At 47.0% G+C, this 27664-nt stretch overlaps 1 protein-coding gene across 9 annotated transcripts in view; it reads right to left on the bottom strand.

The window, feature by feature from the left end:
- Window positions 1-27664, bottom strand: part of FRMD5 (FERM domain containing 5) — a 320937-nt gene that overhangs the window by 8258 nt on the left and 285015 nt on the right. For 5 of the 9 annotated variants that reach the window (XM_019442282.2, XM_019442288.2, XM_019442286.2 and 2 more), the window contains exons 5-14: window positions 25438-25535; window positions 22548-22671; window positions 19479-19566; window positions 11263-11351; window positions 8824-8910; window positions 8170-8233; window positions 7484-7575; window positions 4766-4840; window positions 4125-4193; window positions 2910-3016 (exon numbers count right to left, since the gene is read on the bottom strand). In XM_019442282.2, coding sequence (XP_019297827.1) covers window positions 2910-3016; window positions 4125-4193; window positions 4766-4840; window positions 7484-7575; window positions 8170-8233; window positions 8824-8910; window positions 11263-11351; window positions 19479-19566; window positions 22548-22671; window positions 25438-25535 — 893 coding nt within the window. The remainder of the gene's footprint in view (window positions 1-2909; window positions 3017-4124; window positions 4194-4765; window positions 4841-7483; window positions 7576-8169; window positions 8234-8823; window positions 8911-11262; window positions 11352-19478; window positions 19567-22547; window positions 22672-25437; window positions 25536-27664) is intronic. The other 4 variants (XM_019442284.2, XM_019442291.2, XM_019442289.2 and 1 more) reach the window with 2 other exon arrangements.

Genomic DNA, 27664 nt, shown 5'->3' with positions numbered 1-27664 from the left:
AATTTCAAATGTCCGTAACTTCCTCGGAGTTTGGGTTAGCACCCTTCTTCTGAGGCCCCCATCATGCTGCACTCAGCCCTTCCCTGCCTGGTTGGGTGGACAGTGAGGGTCAGCTTTGTTTGCTGGGTGCTTTAAAGGCAAAATCCCTCTTGAGAGATGGTGTAGCTCAACTCTCTGGGAAATAATCCATTCTTTATTTCCCCAGGCTTGATAATCCCTGACTGATAGAGTAAATTAAATGCTAAAATCATTTTCTTTTCCCCACACCCAAACCAGATGTCCATCTGCCTCTCCTCACTCAGCCTGTTACTGTCATTCCTGCTAGGGCAGTTCTTAGCTGCTTCTGCCTGTGCCCTCCCGAATCTACTGGGTTCCAGGCTGAAGGCCATGACTGGGGATGAAGGCTGTGCTCGTCCACAGGCAGCCTCAGGCGTGGGGTGTAAGCAGCAGTTTGGCTCTGAGTAGCACGTGGGAGCCTGCTGTGCTATAATTTGCCAGGTGTGAAGTTCTAGGAGGCTGAGATTTTGAGGGTGTGCCTTGGCCCTAGAAGTCTCTGCTTTAATAGCTTCTTTGGTGGCCTTTTCCTGCTGCATCCTCCCCTGGCATTTTACAAGCAAAGAGGACTATTTCAGATGCTGAAGAGCCTACTGCTGCTGCAGTGGGAGAAGACAGGCAGAGCTGGCTGGGAACTGAGGCAGCCTCATAGCTTGTCTTGGGGGAGCTTGAGGACAGGCTTCCTGCCTTTGAGTTGTTCTGGCAACCCTGCTTTGTGGCTACTACAAATGTATTGTATTCCCACACGGATAGCCTCAGTCTTCCCTTTTCTGGGAACTTGGGTTTTACTGGACATTCTTCCATATGCTGGAGAACAAATGCACGAGGCTCTTCCCTATACCTGCATTAGTGCCAGCTTCCTTCAGAGGGTGACCTTTTGTCTAGAAGGACAGCTGTCCTGACTTTTTGCAGGAGCTTTGGGATGAACCTGGTGGCTTTAGACCTCAGGATGGATGGAAAGAAGGGCCACAAGGAGAGGAGAAAGTTATGTTTCCTCAAAAGAGAAGAAATTCATTCTACTTTCCTTAGATGAACACCTCACAAGAAGAGGGTCAGAGAGAACTGTGCTCCATTCTCCTGCTCAACCTAAGACCAGAGGAAAAGCCAGGAGGCTGTGTCTGATGACAGACCTCAATAACTTCACACCTTGCATAGTGATTATGCTTCGTAGTTCATAAGGCACCCTCCCACATCCACACTGCACTCTAGGGTGGGGGCAACAGGCTCAGAAAAATAACATGGTGAGCTCTGATTTGAATCTCACCTTTTACTTCCTGACCAGGCCTCTTTGCATTATGCTTGCTGCCTGTCCAGTAAATGCTTTAATCTCTATTAAAAAAATTTTATTTTAATGTTTATTTATGAGAGAGAGGGAGACACAGAATCCGAAGCAGGTTCCAGGCTCTGAGCTGTCAGCACAGAGCCTGACATGGGGCTCAAACTCACAGATCGCGAGATCATGACTTGAGCTGAAATTGGACACTTAATCGACTGAGCCACCCAGGCTCCCCAATGCTTTAATCTCTTTCAAGTACTTCCATGTACATCAGCTTCCTCACAACTCAATGGGGACACAAGGAAGGTATCCCTACTTTACAAATAGAACAACTAGGGCACCTGGGTGGCTCAGTCAGTTGAGCGTCCGACTCTTGATTTTGGCTCAGGTCATGATCTCACGGTTCAGGAGTTCAAGTCCCACGTTGGGCTCTGTGCTGAGGGTGTTTAAGATTCTAAGTAAATAAATAAACTTAAAAACAGAACAAAACAAAAATCAAAAAGAACAACTAACATACTCAAATAATTAAGGTACTTGATGTGGTTTCTCAGCCAGGGTTCTCAACCCCTAGACTGTAGTTCTATACCAGATTTAGGTAATGCAAAGTCAGGGACACATAAAATCCTAAACACAAACCCATGATCCTCACAGGGAAGCAGCAGAATGATGTCCTTCCTAACCTACGTGGTTATTTTCATTCATCAGCATTCCCACAGAAAGGGCAAAAAGTCTTCCTTCCCCACCTTCCAGGATAGGTTTGAAGCAAACCTGCTGCTGTTCGCTGCTGCTTGAGATCTGTGGTCCTACAAAAACATCCATCTTTGGGAGTAAAAGCACTCGACTTATACCTATATCCAGCCTGGGGGCAGGTCAGTCAGTGACAATGAGGCCAATATTCTGAGAGTCTCCTAACAATATTAACTACCCAGGGACTAGAGAGTTATCAGCCTTAGCTACTGCAATATGTAGTTCAGTGAAGATACACAGACTTTGTCTCCCTGCGCCTCCCCCCAACCCCACTCCACCCACCGCAGCCTCCTCCAAAGGGAGGGAAGGGTAGAGAGAGGTGAGGCATGTTAGATTTCCTGAGATCACATTAAAGAATTCAGATAGCAAGAGGAGAGCTTTCTACAACTGAAATAGAAGGTGGTAGCAAATACTGGAGTGCTTCAGAACCAAGAGTTTTTCATTTCTTGGTTAACTGCCTCAGTCACCTTGATTGTTTAACCTGTGGAGACTGGTCTGATCTGAAAAACAAGTGAAAAGCCTTTTGATGGAAAGCAATTTCAGAACTGCAAGGAACCTGGCATATGCAACATACATAGCCTCCCAGAGGTCTACCCCAACACTCTCAGATCTAAATCCCCTCTTAGACTACAGCTCAGCAGGGCTGGGTGGGATTACCCTTCACCTGAAACCTAGCTGGTGTTCCCATCCACTACACAAAACCTTCTCCCGTCCATTGGAGAAAAGTGCTGCTGTCTCTGCTGCATTCACTTCTTTTCAAGGTCCCTGAGAGGAACGGGTCCAAGTCAAAACTTGGAGGAACCCTGTGGTCATCTCCAGAGCTTTTGCTCACCTTCCATGATGGAGATGTGAACAGCTCTTCTCCGGGTCCTAGGGACACTGCTCAGCCTTGGGCCATGGGTTATGGAGGGACAGCTGCGGCTGGGAACCATCCCTGCTCTGAGGTTAAATGAAAAGAGAACTGTGTTAATTCAGTGCACACAACAGATGGGATCAGGACTCAGAGTTGAGGAGTAGCTACTAGAATTGCCTGGCTCTGTTAAGTTTGTTTGTTTATTTAAAAAAATCTTAAAACTTTTTTTTTTTTTTTTTGTCTTTAGTCCCTGGATCCCCATCAGAGACACTGCTTCAAACTCATCCACATCCTCATATCCCAGACCCACCTGAACCTTGCTTTAGTGCAGCAGTGGTGCCTCTGGTCTCTGGGCAGGATTGTCAGGGAGTAGAGCCCCAGGACTCCTGAAAATGTGCCTGAAAACCCATATGGCAGCCTCCTCTGACTTCTGACAGAGACCGCTGCTCCAAGGGGTGCCGTGTGAAGGCAGTAATAATGCTCCCAGAGGTCAAGCTGGTTGATGAACCCTAGCTATCCTGGCTAATATTCTTTCTGGATCTTATTAGGTTTAGGAGATATGCATGATGTACAGTTATACCTGAAGCAAGGATCTCAAAACTATTTTAGACCTAGTGAGACAGGACTGTGGGGTGATCCCTGGCTTTCTATAATTGGTTGATTCCAGAAACAAGGCAATCTTGCATTTTGGACATGCCCTCCGTGGTCTATGGCCACTTTTAGGATTTGGGAGGACACAGAGAAGTATCCAGGAAGGTGGTACTGGGTACTGTGCCCTCCCTCGTTCTTCATCAAGGCTCAGGGATACCAGGGTTAGACTGTTCCCCATGCTTTTAATGTTTATTTATTTTTGAGAGAGAGAGCAGGGCAGGGGCAGAGAGAGAGGGAGACACAGAATCTGAAGCAAGTTCCATGCTCGGAGGTGTCAGCACAGAGGCCGATGCGAGGCTCAAACTCACGAACTGTGAGATCATGACCTGAGCCGAAGTCGGACACTTAACCGACTGAGCCACGCAGGTGCCTAGACTGTTCCCCATGCTTTTAGCTAAGATGGGGAACTTTCCTATCGTGTTCTCCTTTCCCTTTTGTGAGCCATTGTGCCCAGAATGGTCATAGTACTGGAACTGCTGCCTTTTTGGAGATTCTGAGATCTGAACTGCAACTCGTTTTGGGGGGAAGTCCCTGGCAGCCTACCTGTGTATTTCTGGTGGCTCCCGTTTGATCTTTGCACTCGACTCCATTACTTCCTTTGCAACTCGGCCACTATAAATAGTATAATAAAACAAACAGAAAGGGATTAGACGGTGTTCCAGCACTGGGCTCCTGTCTAAGATTTCAGATACTTTGGATGAACTGGGCAATGGCCATTTTGGCCTAGTCCTTCCCAATGTTTAGGTCACTGAAAAAGTCTGGCTTGCTAGGTTAAGTTCTTACATGTCCTGATAGCTTAGCTTAGAGAACTATCTCTGGAGTCTTTGGTATCTTCTATTTTCATTTAGAAATGATTGCTCATTGTCCAGCATGTTCCAGAAATATTGCAAAAAAAAAAAAAAAATCTTTAGACAGACATGAAAAGAATCACTGGTACAGTTCTTATTTCACTGCTGTTGTGAGGGCAGAAGAAGATATATATTTTAAACCCTGCAGACAAACTGTGGCAGGGAAGGAAAGAAATAGTCAAAGGGTTAGGAGACAAGGAGAATTGGATAGAAACCTCAGGCTTTTTTGGAGGTTCCCAGTTCCTTTGTTCTCAAGGATAAGGACCACTGAGCCACTGTTCTCCAGAGAGGGGTCTAAAAATAGGTCCATAACAGTTACTTACTGTCACTATTTACCTGTATCGAAACCGGCTCCCTTTAAAGAATAAATTGCTGCTGGACACTGTGCGGACTTGGCTTGACTTCTCCAGCCTGCAGCAAGGCAAAGTCCAGTGTGACAGATGGCCTGCAACTGCTTCATGGGCTAAGGCAGCGTATTCCCAGCTCCTTCCAAAGGCTACTTGAGGAAACTCTTCAGGAAAAGGACCTTCACAGTCTGGCTTGTCTCTGACTCTCCTTTAGGACCTGAGGGTTTGCTCACAGCCTCAGTGCTGGGGACAGTCATGTTGAAACCCATTTTCATGTCAGGAGAGCGAGGGCTCCCCAAGAGTGCTTCATGGGGTTGGCCAGGGGGACTGAGAATAAATGTTAGGGGTGATGGCCTGGGGGAATAATAGAATGCTGCCTGTCAAATCCCAGGCCACTTGTTAGCAGTATGACCTTGGGCAAATTTCTTTTTCTTCCTTAGTTTTAGTTGTTTTATCTACAGAATGACGGAGCTGGGACTACTTGACCTCAGGAGTCCCTTCCAGTCCTAGTATTTGATGATTCCATGTCTGGGTAATTATGGGCAGAGGAGAGAGTAGGGGCTGTCCTCCCTATTCCATTTCCCTCTTGGAGAGTCCTAAAGTAGGTTATCATAGTAAAGACTCTAAGAAGTCCTGAAATGGACAAACTAGCTTAACTTTAATACAAGTTCGATCTTTTATTTGAACTTGGAATCATCCCTCTTCTCCCAGAATACCTATTAATATCACTTTCAAGGCTGCGGACAGCTGGTGTGGAGACTCTGGAAGACCATGGGCACTGTAAAATATCCTCTTAGGTGACTTCTTTGATCCCAGATGGCCCTCTCACCCTTAGATAAAGGAAGCTGAGCAGAGCTGCCCAGAGTGAGGCCTCCCAACCCAACTGACTCAGCTTACAACATGCCCTGAGGTGCCTGTAGTGCTGATCTAGCCAGGAACTGATCTGGGTCTGAAGCCTCTGTCATGAGCAGGCAGTCAGTATGTAGGGAGTTGTCCCCAAAATCCATGAATAGCAGTTCCTGGGAGACCATGTGCACCTGTCTCAGGGCTCTGTGAGGCTGTAAGCCTACTTGCCCTCCTGCCTGAACATGTCCTTGAGTCTGACCCGGCTTCTTTCAAAGCACTGGCCAAAGGCAGTGCCAGGGATTTGTGTGTAAAACGTGCTCAGAGTGATGCCAAAGTGGCTGCTGCTAAGACTTGGCATAATTGGGGATCTGACCCAGGCTAGAGGCTTTTAACACTTACTAGAGAACATCAAGTAATCAGTAGAAATATGAAAAACAGCTTCAGTTTCCAGTGTGGGTCTTGGTAGGGCTAGTTAAGTGTGGGGATTTGTTAATAGAAGGACTCAAACTGAGTTTGGTCACAGGTTCAGAAGCACAGTTCTGTTCCCATGACACAAACAGAAAAACAAAGGTCTCCAAAAATGGTGCTGACATGTTTTTTTGGCTTCTCTCAGACAGCCATGGACTGAACAGGAGGGAAATTTGACCATGTGGCAGCCTTTTCTGAGTGTCCTCTTCTTTAAATGAAAGAAGCCGACTCAGATTATAATTCAGGCTGCCCATTCAGTTCATCCCTGATTCTGGTATCAAATGCATAGAAACTATTAAGCAATTCAGAAAGCCTGCCCAAGAAACAGCCTCTGGAGCTGTGGCCCTAGATGAGGGAGGCCCAGTTCTGCCAGCCCACACCCCGTAGCAGCCAGCAGGCAGCAATGCCTTTCCCTGGGGAGGAGGATGGTGCCCCTCTAGCTCAGAGCAGTTCTCTCTTCAGGGTCCTGGAGGTTACTGGAGGGAGAACTATGGCTTGTCAGAGGCAGAATATACCACAAACTTTGTCTTATGTTTTCCTGATTAAGATCTAGCTTATTAAATCATAAATCATTGCATTCTATTTTAAAAACAAGACCAAGGGTTTTAGTGAAACAATTATCTGCCATCACCCCAGTTTCTCAATGGGCTATTTATTTGTTCCCTAATGCCTTTATAACCACTTTCTTAAAGAAAATAGCACAGAAACCTCATATACTTTACAAATCCTGTGATAATCAAAATTCTTGCTTTTGCCCCAAAGCTGACTTTTCACTAACAGATAAGTCCTTGCCATTCTTCCAGCTACCCCACTCAGGCTCCTGGGCACTTGTTCTGTCACTGGCACTACCTCTGGCAGTGGCACACTGGGAAGGTCCGGCATCAACCCCAGCTCAGCACTAGGGCACCCACTGGGGAGCAAGCCCCAGAGTTTCCCCAAGGCTTAGGGAATTGCCTGGGCTGCACCTGCTGCTCCTTCATGAAGCGTTGTACTCTGGGCCTTCTATGGCTCTGAATGGCTCTGCAGGGCCAACCTGATTCAAGTCAGGTACCCGTGAGCTATTTTTGGCCCAAGTTTTGCCCTGAAAAGACCCCTCACTGCTTTGCCACTGGGAGCTGTGCAAGGACATCAGAAGGTAGATCCCTCGGGTATCTCTGCTGAAACACATTCCTTAACCTCAGCTCTATCCATCCTGGGAGTACAGACATCCAGAAAGGGGTCTGTTTTATTAAGGAGGGCCAGCCTTGTCATCTTATGTCTCCTTTCTCAGTGTTTCTCAAATTTTCCTGCCCATCATTGTTTCTCAAATTTTCCTGCCCATCATTCCTCTAAAAAGTAGCTTTTATGACTCTGGCTCTGATAAAGATAGTCCCCATCACATGTGTCCACTCACTTGTAGAAGGCTTGGTTCTCGATTCCACATTTCCAAAGGTGCTTGCATGCTTCTGGAGTTGGAGCAAAATATGTGAGAATAATTTTCTTTTCCTACAAAAAAATCCCACATAGAAACAGCTGAGCGCAGGTGGAGAAGCGAAGGATGAAGTAGGCCAGGACCCTGAACCCTGGGCTGTCTGAGGGCTCCCCAGGACTTCAGGAAGAGGTTTCAGATAGGGGAAGGGACTTCCTGGCAGCTGGCCAGTTGGACGAGAAGGCCTGCAGGACCCACTGGGGCAGAGCTCAGTTCAGTGACTAAGTTCACACTGGGCAGGTCCAATCACAATAAGCCTCAGCTGCCACAGACTCAAAACCAAGAGAGCCCTCACCAGAGAAAGTGCTCCTGTCGTCTGCATTTTCTACTTCCTTTTAAAAAGTTGTTATCTTGGAATGCTCCTATAGAAGCAAAAGAATCTTTCACTGTCTGCATTTCTCGGAGGTATGGAACCTCCGGGTGTCACTAGCATCCCTGAGGAAGTCCTGGGCTCCAGGGCGTGGCCATTTCTCCATCCCTCACCTCCAGGTCTCTGCTTCTCATTCAGGTGGCTTAGTTCTAACCTGGATATGCCACTTTGGTTGAGCCCTGGCCATTAGAAACCACCCAGTGCCCCAGCCCTCCCTGAAGAGAAAGAAGCCAGCACTCACCTCTTTCTGACTTACGTATAAATAGAAAGTCTTTCCTTCAAATTTCAGCTTGGTCACCTCATTCCTACAAGCACAAAGAGAACACCTGTCACCTTGTCGTGGGCTGCTTGTTCACAGCTAAGTCTCGTAGATGCACAGCCCACCCTGACTGGAAGGGGCTCCAGGCACAGACACAGTTTTAGCCAAAATTAGAACTGAAACAAGACAGCAGCGCAGTGGCTTTAGAGAACAGTTGCTGAAACAGTTCAATCCACAGTTTTCTGGTCAATCACACCATAATAATAGGGTGATAGGAGGATTTCGGGCTCATCAACAGTGGCTGTAAAAGGGAAATGTTTGTATGGGAAGTAAGTCTAGGTTGAGAGGTCCCGGGCCATTTCAGGATTTGGTTCATAATGCAGGGGCATTATCTGGATGGGACTGTCAAATGTAAGATGCCACAGGTAGCTGATGAGGCCAAAGTTCAAGATACAGCAAATAATGAAAAACAATGCAACCAGGTTCTGAGGGAGTTGAGTCTTTCAGGTGACTGTGCCACTGGATGGAAAATGCAGTTTAATGCAAACAAATGTCAAACGATCTCAGGGAGGGGGGCAGGGCAACATACCAAAGAGAGAGAACAGATTACATGGAACAGTCATGCAGCGTACTGACCAGGAAAGGGGCTTAGGGGTTTTTGTAGAAAAATCCTTGAAGCCACCAGCCCAGTGAATGGCTGCAGTAAAAGAGGCAAACAGGATACTGGGGTACGTCACCCGCGGGACAGACACAAATCAGAAGAAGTGACATGGTTACTGTACATGGCACAGCTTAGACCTCACCTTCACATACTGCTCTCAGCCTTGGTTACATTTACAAAAAGGAAAAATGACGGGGGTCTTAGGCGGATGTCCCTGAGAGCCAGATAACTAGGCCTTAGCATCGATCACTCCTTACTTCTCTTCCATTTGCCTGACATAGCTGCCCTTTGGAGCCTGAAGGCCCTCCCATCTCACTGGGGGGTGGAGTCCTTATTTTTGTACCCAACTGGGACCCCCAAGAAGGTCTGATCAGGCCTATCTGTCTCCACTTCATTTCTTCCTCTTTGTAATTTCTAGGGAGATTTCCTCAATATCTTAGGAAGTAGCAGAAAGGTAGTGAGAACCATGTACCCAATTTACTACTGGCCAAAACTGAGGGGACAGAGGAAGGTCACTTGTTTCCTGGAAATCATGGGTGGGTAAGTATGAGAGCTCACAACTCTGACTACCAGTTCTGAGCTAATACAAGCACATGGTATACCTTCCTTGTTTGATTTCCCTCCCAATCAATCAGTCACCCTCATACACATACAGAATACAATAAATATCAGTTGATTAATATGGAAAGGAACACACCGATCATCCAGGCTTCAACAAACAAGATAGGAAAGTGGGAGAGTTTCTATTGGAAGTGAAGTTGGGTTTTACATCTATTATTTTAAAATTGAGACACAATGAAAAGCAGACTTCTTGAAGAAGTGTGATATGAGAGAAGCCACAGAATGAAAAGTTTGTGGAAGAATCAGGTGAGCATCAGGGCTTCTGGATGGGGAAGGATACTTTAGGGACTCGAGGTCCCTGAACAGGTGTGTCCTACTTGTTTCTAGCTACACATGCCTCCTACCAGGGACCTCATGACACAGGCGGCCTGGTCAGAGTGGGCCAGGATCTGAGCCATCTAAGGAACATCAGACAACCCAGCTATATCTAGGAAGCAAGGGTTCCTCACTGGGAGAGCGGTGCCCTGACCCTACTCATTGTCTTTTTGTGAAAAGTATTTTGTTGGACAGCAGACCCCAAATCCTCACCATTGTCACCCAGAGAGCACAGTGAGTGGGCCAACTTCAGAAGGCCCAGCAAACAGATGCGTTGTTTACTCAGTGCAGCAAACTGCCTTGTGAAGTGGCTGTTTTCCTGGGGGAATGGGACCTGGGTGGTCATGTCTGGCAGTGGGGGGTGGGGGGGCAGTTTCACTAGCACTCTGGTTGATGATCAAATTACCATTGTGCACAAGAGCAATGGGGTTGGAAAGGTGGTGTTTGTCCACAAGCTTGGTGGGGGAGCTCAAGAGGACACAAGAAGATAGACACCTTGCAGCAAACCCCAGTAGAGAGCTCGCCAGGAAGCAGCTTTGTCCTCAGATTCCCCATCAGCTCTTCTGGAGAAGGCAAAGGAATGAAGACCGGAGCAAGCTTCCCCAGCCGAGCTCTGTTGGGTAAGGTAAGCCATTTGTTCAAGCCCATGGGAGGAGTTGTCCAGCTTAGACTCGGCAGTCTAAGGCCAAAAAGGTACAGAAATCACAGGGGCTTAGTACAACATACAGCATGTTCTGATGAGGCTGAAAGATGTTTGCATGGTCCAGAAAAGGAGCCTCCAGGAAAGCCAAATATCCATCAACAAGCCAGTCTGTGCTGCATCGGCTCCCAGATCCATTTAGAATAGACCCTGAACTCACAGGGTGGAGAGGAAGCAGTTCAGAGTAGCTTCAGCTGAGGTAGTGGCTCTTAGCTGCTAGAAATGGGAGTGGAGGAAGGGAGAGGGGAGCAAGGGTGGGGATGTGACTCCTGGAGGCTGAAGACACCTATGGCCTAAAGAGGGACAGAAGGGAGATAGAGCAGCATCCATGCTTGTGCAGGCAGTGCCCAAAGTGGGGCTTGGCCCACGGAGGGTGCAGGATAACTTCTATCTGCCCCAGGGGTGAGCCCCTCCTTCTTTAGGCCAGTGGGTAAGGAAGTAAGCACCCATGCGGATGCAATGGCCCTCAGTGGGGGACAGTCCCAAGGACTTTGCTTCTCTAACATTGGCTGCAGCCCCAGGTCTTTCATCTTACCTAGAAATCACCCTCCACACTCTTTGTCTCTCTGGAGAGACTGTTGGCTCTCAGGAACACCCCTTTGGAAGAACAGGATCCCTAGGCAGAGACCACTACCTCGATCAGTTATCATTATGGACACAAGGCTTTGGAGAGGGCTCAGAACCATAACTGCCCAATCACAGACAAAGGACGTGGGAACCATAGCCCTCCCCATTTGGTGACGTATAAAAAGCCCGTTTTGGAAATGAAGATACTCACCATTTAATGAAGTGGACCCTCTTGTTTCCTTGCAGAACGACAAACCCAAAAGGAGTGAAGGCCAGAAATGCAGCATTTCCTGACACATCCTGCAACACAGAAAGACCTCTCATCAGGATGACATAGGCATGTAGGTGAAAGGGTGAGAAACGCCGTTGTTCGTCAGTGATACAGGGTTAATGCTTGGGAGTAGGTCACAGAGGGAGGAGCACTTGGATATAACAGGCAAGCTACTCACCTTCCCTAAGCCTCAGTGCCCTTAAATGTAAGTTGTAACTAATCTTAGAAGGCTGCTGTGAATATCCAAAGAGAATGGCAAGCCCTCACACATTGTAAAATGGTGCAGTCACTTCGGAAAGCAGTTAACTTCTTCAAATTGTTAAAAAGAGTTGTTATACGGCCCAGCAGTTCCACTCCTAGGTACCCAAGAAAACTGAAGACACACATTCACACAGAAACCTGGATGTAAATGCTCATGGTAGGATTATTCATAACAGCCAAAAAGTGGAAACAATCTAAATGTCTATCCGTCAACTGATAAATGAGTGAAAATGTGGTGTATACATATAGTGGGATATTACTCAGCAGCAAGAGGGACGCAGTACTGATACCTGCTATAATGTGGATGAATCTCGAAAACATCAGGCTAGGTGAAAGAAGCCAGGCACAAAAGATCACATGTTGTAGGATTCCATGTGTATGAAATGTACAGAATATGTACATCCACAGGGACAAAAGATTACTGGTTGCCAGGGCTGTGGGGAAGGGGAGATACATAGGGAGCGACAGCTAATAGATACAGGTTTCTTTTTTGGGGAGATGAAAATGTTTTAAAGTTCGTGGTGGTAATTGCATAACTCTGTTACTAAAACTAAAACTACTGCATTACACACTTTAAAAGGATGAGTTTTACCATATGTGAGTTATATCTCAAAAAAGCTGTTGAGAGACAGAGAGAGAATGAATGGCGGTTATTATTACAATGGCCCTACACACTGGGCTCCCTCACACAGTTTAGCTAATGAAAAGATATGAAGCAAGCAGCTATGGGGAATAGCCACGGTCAATCCTGTGGTGCCTGAACCATCAGAGGCCTCCTGACCACTGGTCACTATCAGTTTGTACTGGTTACTCTCAGTTTGTAAATACCAGGCTTGAGGTTCTGCCGAGCCAAGAGGGGAGAAGCTGTACGTCATGGCTGTCTCACATGGGAAATGAGCGCCATGAGGGCCAGGCTGGCATGGGGCACAGAAAGCAGGTTGATGGATTGTGCTCTCTCTGAGGAACTTTCTTTGCGATAGGGACCTGAGGGGAGAAACTGCTCTGTCAGTGTGTGAATGTGCTCAAGTGGCCAGAAAATTATGCCAGGATGTTGGTCAAACGTGCATGTAGGACATTTGTCTGAGCCATAGCTCATATGGTGCAATAGGGTCAGGCACTTAGTATGAGGCATCCAAGTGGGGGCTGTGGCTGTCAGGCTTTCCTAGTTTTTCCCACTTTCAAGTTTTGGCTTCTTGGCATACATACTCAGTCTGATCAGGTCTAAGAATAAAAAGCGGGCCTGGGCAGGGCCCCATGAGCCTTGACCCAAAGAAGAAATGCAGTTTTGTCTTAAAACTCTTTAGAGTCAGGTTCCGGGTATGAACATCTGGGCCCAGGGAATAAATTAAGTATATGTTTTGCAAACATTTCCACTTAATGTATTGTTAGTATTGTCCTTTCCTCAGGATCTACTGTGACCCTGACATTTGGCTGCAAGCACAATGTCCTTCAACCCAGGGGCAACAGCAAAAAGCTGTTTAAAAATAACCTGAATGGAGATACTGTGAAGCCACAGGGCTGGTTTTCCTCCTGCCTGTCATCAGTCCTTGGTGGTGGTTATTAATACCTGAGTGCCAGCACTGCACAAAAACATGGTCCCTGGCCAGGGCACCCATGCTAACCCAGCAGGTTTGCCTATGTTGGATACATCTGCCCACTGTGCAGGCAGGACCCAACGAAGTCCAGGAAAAAAGACAGAGACTTGAGAGGGTGGAAGCCTTGCCTTATTCATAATCATAGGACAGGCTCCAGGAAATATTTATCAGATGGATATGTAAGACAAGGAGGTGGGCCAGAGGGGCTGGGGGTAGGGGAGTACACATGTGAGCAAAAACAGGAGAGGAAGGCACAGGTGCAGTGGAGGTAGGGAGGGCAATTTACAGTGTCTTACAGTGTCTAGGAAAGGCCTAGAAAGAATGGGTGGAAGGATGGAAAGAAAGGGTCAGGTCAGCAGAGGGCTGTGGGTGGCTAGAAATAATGGGTAAGGAATAGGGAGGGGAAAGGCTTCCACCTGCTTCTTGCACTCCTGAACCACGCGGGTAACAGGGCAGAGGAGCACCTGTGCCGTGACCATAGCGTCACGGGTCCTGTGTCAGGCCACGCAGACCCAGGCTCTGGCTCGGCCCCTCACTGCCTGTCCCTTCATTTCTCCATGTTTCACATTCCTCATTGTAAAATTAGGGTTGAGAACACTATCTACGTCTTAGGTTGTGCTTAGTAGGCACTCAGTACATGCTAGGGGCCGTGTTGTTAATACGAGTTTGTTGCACTTAATACAAAATCTTTTTTTTTTTTTTATGTAGTATTTTACTATTTTTCCTGACACTGATGGATTTAATTTTTGCTAGTTAGGAAATGAGGGTGTGGGAAGTTGAGGCAGAAAGAGAAAAGTCACTCAATGTTGGGGGCCCATGGAGAAGGGGGATTTGGGTGATCCATTTGGGATTTGGGGTAAAAGTGAAGCAGGCAGAAGAGGAAGGAGACAAGCTGTGACAGATTCCTGAGGGTCGTCCCAGTGACAGGCCTCTCTGGCCATAGCACAGAGAGGGTCCTCCCACAAGCTGGGAAGAACTGGCCAGGCTGTCTGTTGGCACTGTCCATCTGAACCGTCCAGACACCTCAGGGCTGGCCTCTGGGTGAAGGCAGGTGTTGGAGTTAAAGGAGGAAAAGCCACTCCTGACCAGACTGACTGATTCAGAACAGGGAGCAAACAGAATAAACCTCAATCAGATGCCACATCATTCCAGTAAGTAATAATAGCACCTTGAGCAATCCCAATCCAGTCTCTCACATGGAGAGATCAGTTTTTCAAACTGCTTCCAATGCAATGTTGTGGATGAGGGCTGCTGCAAAGCTGGGCACCTGTGTGTCTACAGGGGCCAGGGCAGCTGGAAGGTTTGCTTCTTATCTGTGGCATGTGAGGAGCAGGACCTGGAATTACAGAGAAAAGCCTCACATCTGTACCAGCACAAAAACACAAACAGGTAGCCACGTAGACACCTTCTCCAGAGCCTTCCCAGTTTCTTCCACTAACATGTTATTCTCGTAAGCCTGCCCATGGGATTTGTGTGCAAAGGACAAGTTATATGACAAGAAGAGAAGGAAATGAGGACGAGGAGAGATGTGACACAGAAAGTGGTAACCTGTTCCTCAGATCTTCCGTGTTATCAAGTTGGAGGCTATCTTTCCTCTTTGTTCCCTTCCCATCCCAACGAGATCAGGACCCACAGGACTGAACATTAATGGATCCGAAAGGTGGAATAAAAACTTGCGTCTTGACAGCCACACAGCAGATATTGCCAGCCCCATTGTACATCAGATAATGGTTTAAAGTATTTGGTTCACTTCTACAGTTGTGAGGTACGAGATTCATTTTCAGTTTTTCATCCTTGTAGAAAGAGCTTCATTCTTGGCTTAGGAATTTAGCCCAGCTTCTTATTTGCTCTGTGACTTAACTTCTCTGAGACTCAATTTCCTCATTTCTCAAATGAGGGCCATAATACATACTTTAAGAAATACTGCTTCTTTCTGATTTTAGGGTGATGGCCTAAATAACTTATTGCCAAAACATGGCCAACAGTGGTTTTTCTTGGAGGGGCTGGATTTGCACAGAGTCCTTTCACATGTTCAAGTAGAAACCACCATGAAACTCGACATGCATCAGTTCGATGTCGTCAAAGGCTCACCCTAAGATGATAGCTCTGCCCAGAAAAGGATTTTTGGAAATCACAGCAACTGACTGGTTCTGGGAAGTAGGGACATCTGGCCACCTTTGCCCAGTCCGCATGGGTTCCACCTTGGGATACAACGAAGCAGCCTTCTGTCTACTGCTGCCCTGGAGGACATCCTGGGTATGCCAGAGTCAGAACCAGGGCATTCTTTCGAGATCATCCAATCCCCTCTCTGGAGTATGACTTAAACTAATTCGATATGGGTAGATGAAACCTCTATTTTAAAAACCTCAGGGAAGAAGATTCCACATGGTCTTCCACACACTTACGCCCATCCCTGAAAGCTTATAGCTAGGAACCTTATGTTAAATCACTCATGAAAATCACCCAGTTTTAGTATACTTAAACATGGTCCCAAGAAACTACATAGAATGGAAATTAGGAGGCAGCCCTTTAAGAGCCTTGGCATCACCCCATGAAAGATCAGAAATGGAAATCTTGGCATATACTTGCCATGTAAGTGGCTCTAGTCAAGTTCTTCATCTCAGCAGTAAGCCCACCATTCTCTGTACAGTGCAGCCAAGAGGGGCCCACTGGGGGATGAGGGTTAGTCATCACCAATCCTTCTTTCGTCTGTTTCTCTGAGGTCAGAGGCAACTTGTCAAGATGGGGAAGGGGGTTTATTTAGAGAGGAGTCTAGGTGGCTGATTATGAAATTAATGATCCTATTTAAGGTCAGAGGAATGAAGCTGTAATTTTATTTGTATGGTTGCTCTAACCTAGATCCTGCTGAAATAAATTTTCTCCTGGTCTGTACAGGACAGAGATAAAGTCACTTGGTGAACTTACGTTAAATTTTTCTACGGTGATTTCAGTAGTGTCGTAGGTCCTCTACCAGAGTTGGTAGTGAGTCCTGCTTTGTTCCTAAATAAATGCCATCTCCCCAGAAGGAAGACCAGGAATGGTAACTGAAAAAGCACAGCACTGAGGTGTTCAGACAGCCCTGGGTTCGAGTTCGAGTACTGCCCTTACCAGTAACTCTGGACATGTTAGTTGGTCCCTCAGAGTCTCAGTGTTCTTATCTTGAGGACAAGAACATCTTCTTAGCAGTATCGTTATAAAGATGAAATGAGATCGTATATGTAAGTGCCTGGCATCTGCAGGCTCTCAGTAGATGGCACCTTCATGACTCATGATAAGGCTGGGTACAGGCTGGGTGTCTGTGATGGGTCTGGCTACTATATAAACCTCAAGAGGGTAAGAAGCCACAGTCTGGGCCTACAGGAGATCCAGGGCAAACAACCAGTCCCAGGGGCTCCAGGAAGGAGCAAGATGGTAGCTCCTGAGGTTGGAGAGGTATCAGAGCTGGAACAAATGCAGCACTGGGCTGCCAGGGGTTTGCTCCAGTCTCCTGCTCTAGGCTGTAGGCTTGGTCTTCTGGGGGCTCCTGTCAGGAGGAGATGGGGTCTGAGGGGAGATGCAGAGAGCTCAGGACAGCGTGTGCAAGTTCAGAGCCTGGGTATTACTGTAAGCCAGCCCGCTGCTGGAGCCCTCTGCCTGTCCCACCCAGAGTCGGTGGGATCTTGTCTTCCCGGTCCCAGGGCCAGACAAGGACACTTTGGGCAGAAAGAAACCATCAGTGTGGACAGGAAGAACAGCAGCTTCTTAATCAGTCCAGGAGAATAGAGCCCAGCTGAAGCCTTGTTCTACTCTCATTTAATTATCAAAACGATTCCTCTTCTTCTGTCCTCCCTAGGGCTGTGTGCCCCAGATTCCCTGGGCCCAGTAATTGCCTCTCTGTTAATAGAAATCATCGGTATTTATTACACTGAGTGCTCCAGCTTATTTCAGCTCTCCTTGTAGCAACATTAAGGCGAGTGCCTAGTAGCATATCACCAAAGTAACCCTACTTAATGACAAGAGTAAAGGCTCCTGAACCGTCCTTGCTCAGCAGGCCTAAGAAAAGCATGAGCTGCAGTTCAGTAGAGACAAGCTGAGGGACCCTGTGTGGGGTCTGCAGCAGGGTCCTGGCTCTGGGTGAGCAAGAAGTATAGGGCCTGGGAACCAGGGATTGGAAGCCCAGTGCAATGATCGTGCCCACCATCTCCCCAGGGGGAGTCTTCTGGGGGCTTCTGTTCCTCCTAGATATATAACAACAGGGAAGTGACTTGAGTTCAAATTCTTGCTCTACTGCTCAGGGCCTTGTAAATTGTCTCCTGGAGCTTTTGTCTTCTTACTTATAAGCCAGGAAGAGTAAGATCCACCTCCCAGGGCTGACAGGATTAAATGAGAAAATAACGTGAAAGGATTCCAGGGGGTCTGCCATGGAAAGCATGCCACAAATGTTTCTTCCCTCCTTCCTTCTTTGAGTTGATGCTGTGGGGATGGAATGATGTGAGGGACTGGGCCTCACACAGTGCCTGGCATTAATAGGGGTTCCTTCCTGCAGCCTCTTCAGCCTCTGTGTCCAATAATGGGCAAACTCATCACAGATGGGGCTGAGCCAGGAGCCCCACAGTCCTAGGGTGCACATGGACTTGGGCTGGACACCAGGCTGGCTGCCACTGTAGCTTCCAGACCCACTTAGGCACATAGGTGGAGAATCCCACCCACCTCTGCTCAGTTGTACTCAGGTTCACTGTCTACCATCTATCTGCCCACTCTGCTGTCAGATGTCAGCCTCACCCAGGGACTCATCTCTGAAAAGGTGGGTGCCCTGTGTGGCCTCAAGGGGCCCAGGCAGGTTTGGAGGTGACCTGGCACCTTATGATAAAGATAGCTGTCTCTAGGCAGCTATGGCTTTTAAGGTCCTGAAGTGACTCAGCAGTTCATGGAGCACAGTCACTGAGTACCTGCTGTGTACTTTCACACAGGTGAGGAAAGCAAGGCTCAGAGAAGCCTGTGAGGGCCTCAGAAAGCTAGAGATCAGTGCTGGAGCCAAGGTCAGCTGACTATGAAGCCCTCTTCAGTCCTATGCAGGCCCCCTACCGATGGTATCTGAGCAATTAATGGAGGTTAAACTATATCTGTCATGCAAGGGCAGTATTTAGGAAGCTTTGCTTAAATCATTTGTAAATAACTATGCATCATCTTTCTTTTTTTTTGGTACGAACAGGCATAAATGTGTTTTCTGACAGTGCTGGCCCTCCTCAAGAACACAGGGGTTATCTGGTTGTAGGCTGTGCTGGTGAATAGGGAACTCTGTGGGGTGGGAAAGGTGACCAGGGTTTCTAAGTTGCCAGAATGTTCTAAAAGTTCTTATTTGAAGTTTCAGCATCAAATCCTATGTAAGAACAAGTCACCATCACCTTAGCAAGAGGTAAGGGATATGCAATTCTGCCCCTACATCACTGGATTCCTTGCTTTCTATTCTGTTCTTTTAATTTTTGTTGGAAACTTCTAGTGTTCCCTCACCTATTAGGAAGAAACGGTCAATGCCCACCTGCTCCCATGGGATACTGGCTCCTTCAGATCAGTTTCAGAATCTGGTGGTACTGGTGCCTCTCCAGTACTAGAAAGAGAGAGGCAAAAATCCGGGGACACTGAGGCAAAGACCGGGAGTGTCAAACCAACTGGGATGTGGAGATGAAGTGGGGGGACACAGCCAGAGAGAGAGAGGAAGAGGCCATGTGTCTCCGCTGCTCTCCACAGTGACTGTGGCTGCTTAAGCTCTTCTCCAGAATGCCAGACACATGTGAGCAATTATAGAGGTTTCCTCTGGACAGAGCCTCCCTGGCTGGTTCCTGTCTCACCCTCCCAGGCGCATAATGGAATTAAATGCTACTCCACTGCAGTTCCTCGCAGTGACTTACGCTATTGCAGTCAATAAAATCCGCTCTTGGAAAGAAACTAGATTACAGGTCAGGGAAGGGTGGGCAGTCCGCTGAGTGGCCTCTGATCATTCCCTGTGGGGAGACTTCCACATCCTCTCTCTTCATTTCCACCAAATTACCCACTGCAGCCAAAGTGGGGCCTCAGCTTTGGATTTGTTATTTAGATTGACTTTGCCTGGGACCCTCTGACATTGATGTGGCACCACAAAATTATGCAGCATGGAAGCCAGGGGAGTTTCCAAGAGGAGAGACATTTTTTTTTCTGGCATCTGTCACTAAAAGAGCCAATCAACCAGATCCTGAAGGTGGATGGTGCAGGCATGTGCTTCTTCCCTGCCTGTTGCCCTTGGGAGGAGGCAAGGTCAGTGGTCTCAGACCACAGGGGTCTTACCTTACATGGGTGAGGGTCCACTCCGTACGTCTCCAATGTCTGTGCTTTTCTTAAAAAGTTCAGCTCTGATGTTGCTGGTGTTTGACCACTGGAATAAAAGGAAATGAGATGATTTCAGGGTTTCCTGTTCTCTTAGATTCCTGAGGTAAACTTTCCATTAAGAAGCGCTCAGGGTGGGGCGCCTAGATGGCTCAGTCGGTTAAGCGTCCGACTTCGGCTCGGGTCATGATCTCACAGTTTGTGGGTTCGAGCCCCGCATTGGGTTCTGTGCTGACAGCTTGGAGCCTGGATCCTGCTTCTGATTCCGTGTCTCCCTCTCTCTCTGCCCCTCCCCTGCTCACGCTGTCTCTGTCTCTCAAAAATAAATAAATTAAAAAAAAAAAAGCGCTCAGGGTAAGCCTTATTGTCCAATTTTCCCATAGAGTGTGTGCTCCCTGCCCTATTCTAGTACCAGCTTCAGAGACTCCTGTCTGGGGTTAGAAACTCAGATGTCCTCAGACTGAGGCCAGCTACATAATGAATGACATGGGGTATACAGTAGGGAGTGGTGGGGTTGGGGTCACTATGGCAAACTGGGAAGTGCTACCCCATCTAATGAGGGCAGCTGCTCCTCAGCTCTAAGACTGTAGTCCTGTGGGAATGCAGGGCTGAGCACCGCTGGATGTGCTTTTCAAAGAGCAGTCAGAGATACTGATTTCTATGTACTATTTCTCAATTTTAAATACTCCGGGGGCAAACAAAACACACTTGTAGGCTGACTGCAGGCCATGGGTTTCTTGTCTTGACTTATGACTGAAATACAAAGCAGAGACCTGTATATCTTGCTGGTGCTGCCCAACCCTCTTCCTTTACCAGCAGGGAACATGGGAATGGAGGGTGAAGAGACACAGCAGGAGACAGTGCTGAGCTCCCCAGACCACAATAGCGGTCTGTCTGCCCATGGGGTGACGACTGTGAAAGGAAGAAGGCAGCTCTGGTGCCCAGTCATCTGAGGAAGGGGTCTCTAGCATCATTCCCTTCCCAGCTACCTCATGAGTAGGTCCTTTCATGAGCTCCACACAGAACAGGTGGCAGTGTCTCATTGGCTGCCCTCAGGGTCTGGATCCCTGGTGGAGCAGACACACTCCTGCAGATGTTGGGTAGGTTTCAGTGTGAGGAGGGTTGGGCAATTTGTCAAGTCAACAGTGACTCCGATGGCTGGTGGGTGGGACTGAGCTGCTCATGTCTAAGTTCATTATTTGTCTTGAGTAATACTGGTAAGTGCAGGAACACAAGGAGGTGCAGGCCAGATTCTCCCTAGTGTCCTTCTGGATGGGTGTCAATCAGCACATTTATGTGCAAGTCTCCACGTTGCTTGTGTAAAATCTACCAAGAAATACATTGCACAATCTGGGCCTTCCAGGAGCTCATGTTAGAGTTGGAGGAAGGAAACACACATTTTCACATGCTAGTGATGCAGCCAGCCCATGCAAGTAGGCATTATGTTGACTGCAGATTCCTACATCAGCCAGAGCACCTGAGGTGCAGAGAAGGTGCCTGGGAAATGTTTGTGAGGCAGACAGAATGCTGGGCACCAGGAGCAGCTGAGAACCACTGCCCCTTCCAGGGAGCTTCTTCATTCCCTGTCTGGAAGCTGGAAGATCTTGTGGGCTCCATCCAGTCTTGGAGTTAGCCCAAGCCTCCGGGGCCCTCAAAGTGGGCATCATTTCCTGGGGGATCCCCTGTCTCCTACTAGGTTTCTGGATGACTGTCCCCACTGCTCTCACACCTCCTAAAACCCTCCTGGCAGCGCCTCTTGGCTGTCCCAGGACAGCCCTGAAGTCTCCTTTGAACAAACCATGAGCCTTCTCAAAGGTCGATGTTTGTTCTGACCTTTACCACAAGGGGCCGCTGTTTCCCTAACACTGATGGGAGGAGCCCTCCAGCTTGGCAAGGACACACCAGCACTGGGAGAGGGATGGGGCTGGAGAAGGATGGAGGGCTGCTAGGATTCTACCTCTGTTAGGTGTCTCCATTCCCCTGGGAGGGAGGGAGCCAGTCCCTGCCACACGCTCTGGGCAGGCGGTCTGCTTGCAAAGGCTAAGGAGGCTTTAGGGACATAATTGTTGGTAGAATATTCTGAGTGTAAGTGAGGATTTTGTGTTTTGGGGTGGGGGAGCTCAGGGAGTCAGGGTAGGAACTAGTTTAAACTTAATATTAACGCTAGAAATGTCTTTCCCCCCACTTCGGCATTATCCTTCCCCAGAAAGGTAGTTACACCAGCATTGACAAAGATTTCTAAAAATTGTAATGTACTAATATGTTTTATTTTACAGTGCTACAGTGTATATGGCCTTTTTCTTCATAGTTTATCAGTTTGGGGTATATGTGCTCCAGAATGCCACACAAAGTAGAGCCCATACACTCTATTGTTGCCTTTTTTTTTTTCTTTAAATCAATCTTTGTAGAAAATCCTATTTCACGTGGGTGAAAGGACACATTAATGCTATTTTATGGAATGTGGCATATTCTGAAAAAACTAAGAATCTGAGGAGGACAAGCCCCCTGCTTCCAGCCTCTTCTCTGCCCCTTCCTTCTGTGCAGTGCTGTGGGGTTGAGTGAGGCAGTGCTGAAGACACAGCCCCTGAACCAAGAGCTCTCAGGGCACCCCCAGTGTTCATGAACTAGGCCAGCTCTGCACAGTCCCATCCCCTGACCCAGAAGCCACCTATCACACTGTCACAGACTGAAGGCAGAGGCTTGCCCATGTTTCATATGCCTCCTCTCACTTTTTTCTCTTCTGCTGTTTATGTTTTTTTTTTTTTCCTTTTCCCCAGTCCGTGCTTCTTCCTCTGTCTCATCATTTATCTTAGTAACGTGAATACTTTTCAGAGGCCAATCTCTCTCTGTTTTCCTTACAATACAATGTCCCTCTTGCCCTTGGGCTTCAGCCTACTCTATAGGGCTTGGGGTTGTGCTGTCAGTGCAATGCTGAAAATGGTACATCCCGGAGTCAGGATGCAGCATGGGGCTTGTATGCTCAGGCTGTGGGGGACAGAGTGTCCTGAGCCTCAACTGAGTATCACATACCTGAGTTCTGTCTTGTGAATCTCAGCAATTTTCCTTTCCAGCTTCTCTGAATGTTTCGGGAAAAACTGGAACTTGGAGCTGTAGCCTTCAGGGTGTTTCCCTGGGTCATAATCCCCAATCTCCGCTTGCAAAAGGAAAGCAGAGTAAAACAGTTGTGGAGGTCAGTAAATCAGCACTGGTAAAGCAACAAGAGATGAACACACAGAGCAAAAGCCAAAGCACACACCACATTTCCAAAGAACAGTGGATCTTGAGTGTGGCTGTGGGTTAGATGGAGGGCGTGCTCCTCGGAAGAAGCATAACCCACCTTTGTTTTCCCAGATGTGCACCCTGGGGTGATATCAAGTCTAAGCAGAGATACCAGAGCCAAGCCTGTATTCTGTGGTCACCACAAGTAAACATCCAATAGAAAAGCAGAAGCTTGCATCACGGTCTTTATCTATTCAGCCTTGAGAAAAGGTCCTGGGATCATAGCTCTTGGTGGCAGCACAAGAAACCGAGCTGCATCAGGAAGAGAGAGCCTCTTGGGCCTGAGCCAGATCAGAAGTCTAAAGTGTCAGTTTTGAGGATTTTAGCAGGGACACATTGATGAAGAGCCATGACCCAAACTCAGAACTCCACTCTCAGTCAAAATCAAATCAAATCAAATCAAATCAAATCAAATCAAATCAAGTGAATATATTTGAGTAAATATTCATTGAGGGTGCCATTGACCAGGTGCCACGACCCTCTGAGAGAATCTCAAGAGTAGAAGACTGAAACTGGTCTTTGAGTTCTGGAGCACCATGTCCTAAGGCTGATTTCCCAGCTTCCTGCATGGGGCGCTGTTTCTCCTCTACCCATGTAGAGAGACAAAGAGTCCATCCCTAAAGCTGCCAGGATCTCAGATCAGTGAGATTTCCATAGGGTAGTGTGGTGGGCCCATGACACTCTCCACAAAGCAGATCAGAACCCAGTCCTCTGCACAGGAAGGGCTCCACAGGGAACATCGTGCCTATGTTAGGAGAAAGTATGTTAGAAGTGCCAGCTGCTTTATATTTGTCCTTTCTCTTTCGTTAGTGAGAATCACAACCAGGGCCTGTGCGAAATCTTGAGGGGAGAATAAATATTAAGAGGAAAATGTGCCCTCCTCTCACAGCTGAATATTGTACTTGTGCACAAAGCTACTCATTGTGTCTTCCAAATTACTTGGGAATTTCTATCGTTCTGCAAGAGACTAAAAGCTTCCCTGGGCCTACAGTCCAGAGTGACCTTGAGCCATGAAGTCATTTATTATGATTTTATTTAGAAAGTTCCAAGTAGAAAACATCAATATTGGACATCAACTACTTTTTTAAAGGAAAAAAAGAAAAAGAAAAAGAAAAATTCAATGTTGTGAGGGTAAAACTGAAGGAAATAATAGAGTTTAAAATCTCACTTAATACCAGGTTTTCTCCTTTAAAAATGAAAGGGGCCTCTTTGGGTAGCTTAGAGTTGCTTAGCTCTAGTTGGGTAGCTTAGGTAGGCACCTTCTAGAGTTGCCGGTTAGGTGATTTTTTTAAAAACAGAACTCTCAGAAGTCAAACTTGCTATGTGTTGACTTTTACATTCTTTTTCAAAAAAATTTTTTTAATGTGTGTTTATCTTTTTTTAAATTTTGTAATTTTTATTTTTTATTTTTTAATTTTTTTTTGACGTTTATTTATTTTTGAGACAGAGAGAGACAGAGCATGAAGGGGGGAGGGGCAAAGAGAGAAGGAGACACAGAATTGGAAGCAGGCTCCAGGCTCTGAGCCATCAGCCCAGAGCCTGACGCGGGGCTCGAACTCACGGACTGCGAGATCGTGACCTGAGCTGAAGTCGGACGCTTAACCGACTGCGCCACCCAGGCGCCCCAATGTGTGTTTATCTTTGAGAGAGAGACAGAGCTCGAACAGGGGAGGGGCAGAGAGAGAGTGAGACACAGAATCCAAAGCAGACTCCAGGCTCTGGGCACCAGCAAACCCCCCCCCCCACCCCCCCCAAAGAGCTTGAACTCACGAACCATGAGATCATGACCTACACCGAAGTTGGACGCTTAACTCACTGAGCCACCCAGGTACCCCTGACTTTTACGTTCTTAACACAGCTATTGTATTTCTCTTAACAGATGAACTGAAGTTTCTTTTTGGCAAGCATTTCCCAGGTTCTCTCCACAAAGTAGCTTCCTGGAGTTCACGGATTTCCAATTAAGAGTTCAGATTCTTTGAAGGAAACTTCATGATTTTAGTGTAGTCCTGAACAATCTGGGGACAGTTCAGGCCTAAGGACTAAGGGAAGCCTTAGAAGTGGCACTCAGGAGCCCCTGTACTTCATGGAAGGAGAAGGCATCACATAGATGAAGAGTGCATACCTTTCCCAATGTTTTGCAAAAAAAAAAAAAAAAAAAAAAAAAAAAACCCAGTCTGGGAATCTGCTGGATACAGACTCAACTCTACATTATTAGCATGTTAGGAAATATATCTGTTACTTGTAAACATTTCAACTTTGAACACTCTGAATGGAAAGGTCTCTGAGAAACCAGAATTCCAAGATACTTCACACCTTTGAGATTTGCATGTAAAGTCTTAGAAAAATTGATTCAGATGACTCTCCAGAGTCCCAGTAACTCTATCAACCAAGGGTGGAGGAAATCCCAAACAGAGTCATGATGACCTAAAGAAGCCCGCAGGAAGACCTTAGGCACAGTTTAGGGTTGAGTGGTCAGAGCTTTCTGGGACTAAGGAGGCTAGGCAAAGAAGCTCTCCAACCTAGACTCTGCTTCAAGTTAGATACTGTTTATATCCAAGAAGTAGTCATCTGTGGTGACTGAAATAATATAATCAGTACTTAGCATGAAAGCAAGTTCATTCATCCTGTCAAAAGTCATTACCTTGAAGGATATAAGCTGCTAACAAGGCAGCATCTGATGTTTTACAGAGGAGACGGCCATGGTAGAGATCCCTTTTGATCTGTAGGAAGACTAAATACCTAGAGAGAAAAGAGAGGGTGAACTATAAAGGATTTCTCTGATTTCTTTAAAGACATAAGTATGTAATATAAGCCTATGAAATTTTTAAATGAATTTTAAATGAATTTAAATGAATTTTAAAAACAAAAACTTAAAATGGCACCACAGAACAAACATATTTTCCATTTCCCTGAAGACTTTTTTAAGTACTTTGCCCTGAACTGATTTGGGATTCAATTCAAAACAACTTGTTAGTTTCCTTCGGTAGCTCTAAACAGAAACGGTGCTTCCTGGCAAAAGCACTGTGTCCTCCCTCCCAGTGTTGGGTTTTGGAAGGAGCCAGCCCTGGCCCATTCGATGCTGAAAAAGAAACCTGTGTCAGCAGAAAGGGGCCAGTTGGGCTTCTCCCTGCCTAGGACTCTGGCTGATGTTTCTTCTTAAGTGGAATGGAGCATGAAGGAACCAGCCCAAGGAAGAGTTCTGCCTCAGCTTGCCAAACCAATCTGTCCATATGTGGAACGGCCTTCAATTATTGGCTGAGCTCAACAGCAGTGAAGGAAGCATAGAAACCTGTGGCTAGCATTTCTTCAAACAGAGAAAACTCTCACCTCAGTAGAAGCAGGACATCAAGAGCAACAGCTGATAGTAGCTGATGTGTACTGAGCACTTCCTATCTGCCAGGCCAGGTGTTAATGTACTTTGCATGCATAGCTCATCTAATTCTCACTTAATACTTTGAAATAGGTACTATGATCCAACCCCCCTTTTAGAAAAAATTTAATTCCAATATAGTTAACATACAGTGTTGTATCATACCCCCCTTTTTAAGATAAGGAAACTGAGGCTTAAGTAATTTTCTCAAGGGCACACAACTGGGAAGTGGCGGAGTCAGGATTCAAATTCAGGACTGACGGTAAGACTCCTGAGGTTGGCTCTTAGTCACTGTTAAATGGCCCTGTCCCTTTGGCGGGACATGGAAGCAAATCTTTTGTCCCTCACTCACTGATCATTCCCTGGGCCTGAGTTCATATATCACTCCTTCTACAGCTCTCTGTGCTACAGTTCAGGGATACTGGACTAAAGGAGATAGCTGAAACAGACAACAAGGCTCTGGGCACTGATTCTCAATGTGGTGGTGAGGAAAACATCCCCCGGGGTGGGGGGAGAGCACATCAGAATCTGTGTGTATCTTCTTGCTCCTGGGTTTGATAAAAGCCCTGCTGAAGCCTTCTGATTTGCTCCCTTCCCACCCAGGGGGGACATGCTCCTCCTCACCCTGAGAACCATTATCTTTATCAGGCATCTTTATCAATGGGTACATGGCAGGTGCCTCCAGTGAGCTGGAAAGGAAACAGGCTTTCCACTGCTGGGTGGGGTTTATTCAGACTTTTGGAGGTAGGACATCTACAGGGGGGTCAAGGGTAAGGCCACAGGAACATTGTTAGACAATGGTGCAGCAATTGGAGGGGGTAGGGGAAGGAGGGGCAAGTCAACATCCTAAAAAAAAACCAAAGCACATTCTTTAGATGACAAGAAGAAATGAACTCAAGACCAACATCTATAGGCCTGACAGGAGGATTCACTTCTTCATGACCTCGTCTCAGACACTATCACTTCTGCTTTATTCTGTTTGTTAGCAGCAAGTCACTAAGTCCAAGAAAGAATCGGCCAACAGCTTCAGGGTACAGAGTTGTATTAGGGGTCCCCCCTCCCTTTTCTGCTACAGTGGCTTTCATCAAGCTTCATGTTTTATTCACTGAAGGAGGTAACCAATGACTCACTGTTGCTGGACATGAAAATGTATCCCACGTGACCCACAGCATTCTTAGACCTATTCTCAAGAGAACCTGGCACATTCTCCCCTGCCATGCATGGGCCTAAGGAAGTCTCTCTTGTTGCCTGAGATACCGCCACTAGGGCCACTTTGTTTCCAGCCAGGAGATCCGCCTGCCAGGGCCCCAGCTCCTGATGAACAGGCTGGCTTGGTTACCCAATCTTAGAACCTCAGAATAGGAGCTGTAGAGCCTAATTCTCTCATAGGCAAGGAAACAGAGGCTATACATATAGAGTGACTTTTCTGAGGTGACACAGTGATCAGAGTCAAGGAAGATCTCCTGACTCAAGGCCTGATGCTTTTCCTACCCCCGTG

Source organism: Panthera pardus, unplaced genomic scaffold (genome assembly GCF_024362965.1).
Source record: "Panthera pardus isolate Hobbes unplaced genomic scaffold, ASM2436296v1 HiC_scaffold_24, whole genome shotgun sequence".
Lineage (NCBI taxonomy): Eukaryota > Metazoa > Chordata > Mammalia > Carnivora > Felidae > Panthera > Panthera pardus.
This window is presented reverse-complemented; position numbering and strand designations above follow the sequence as displayed.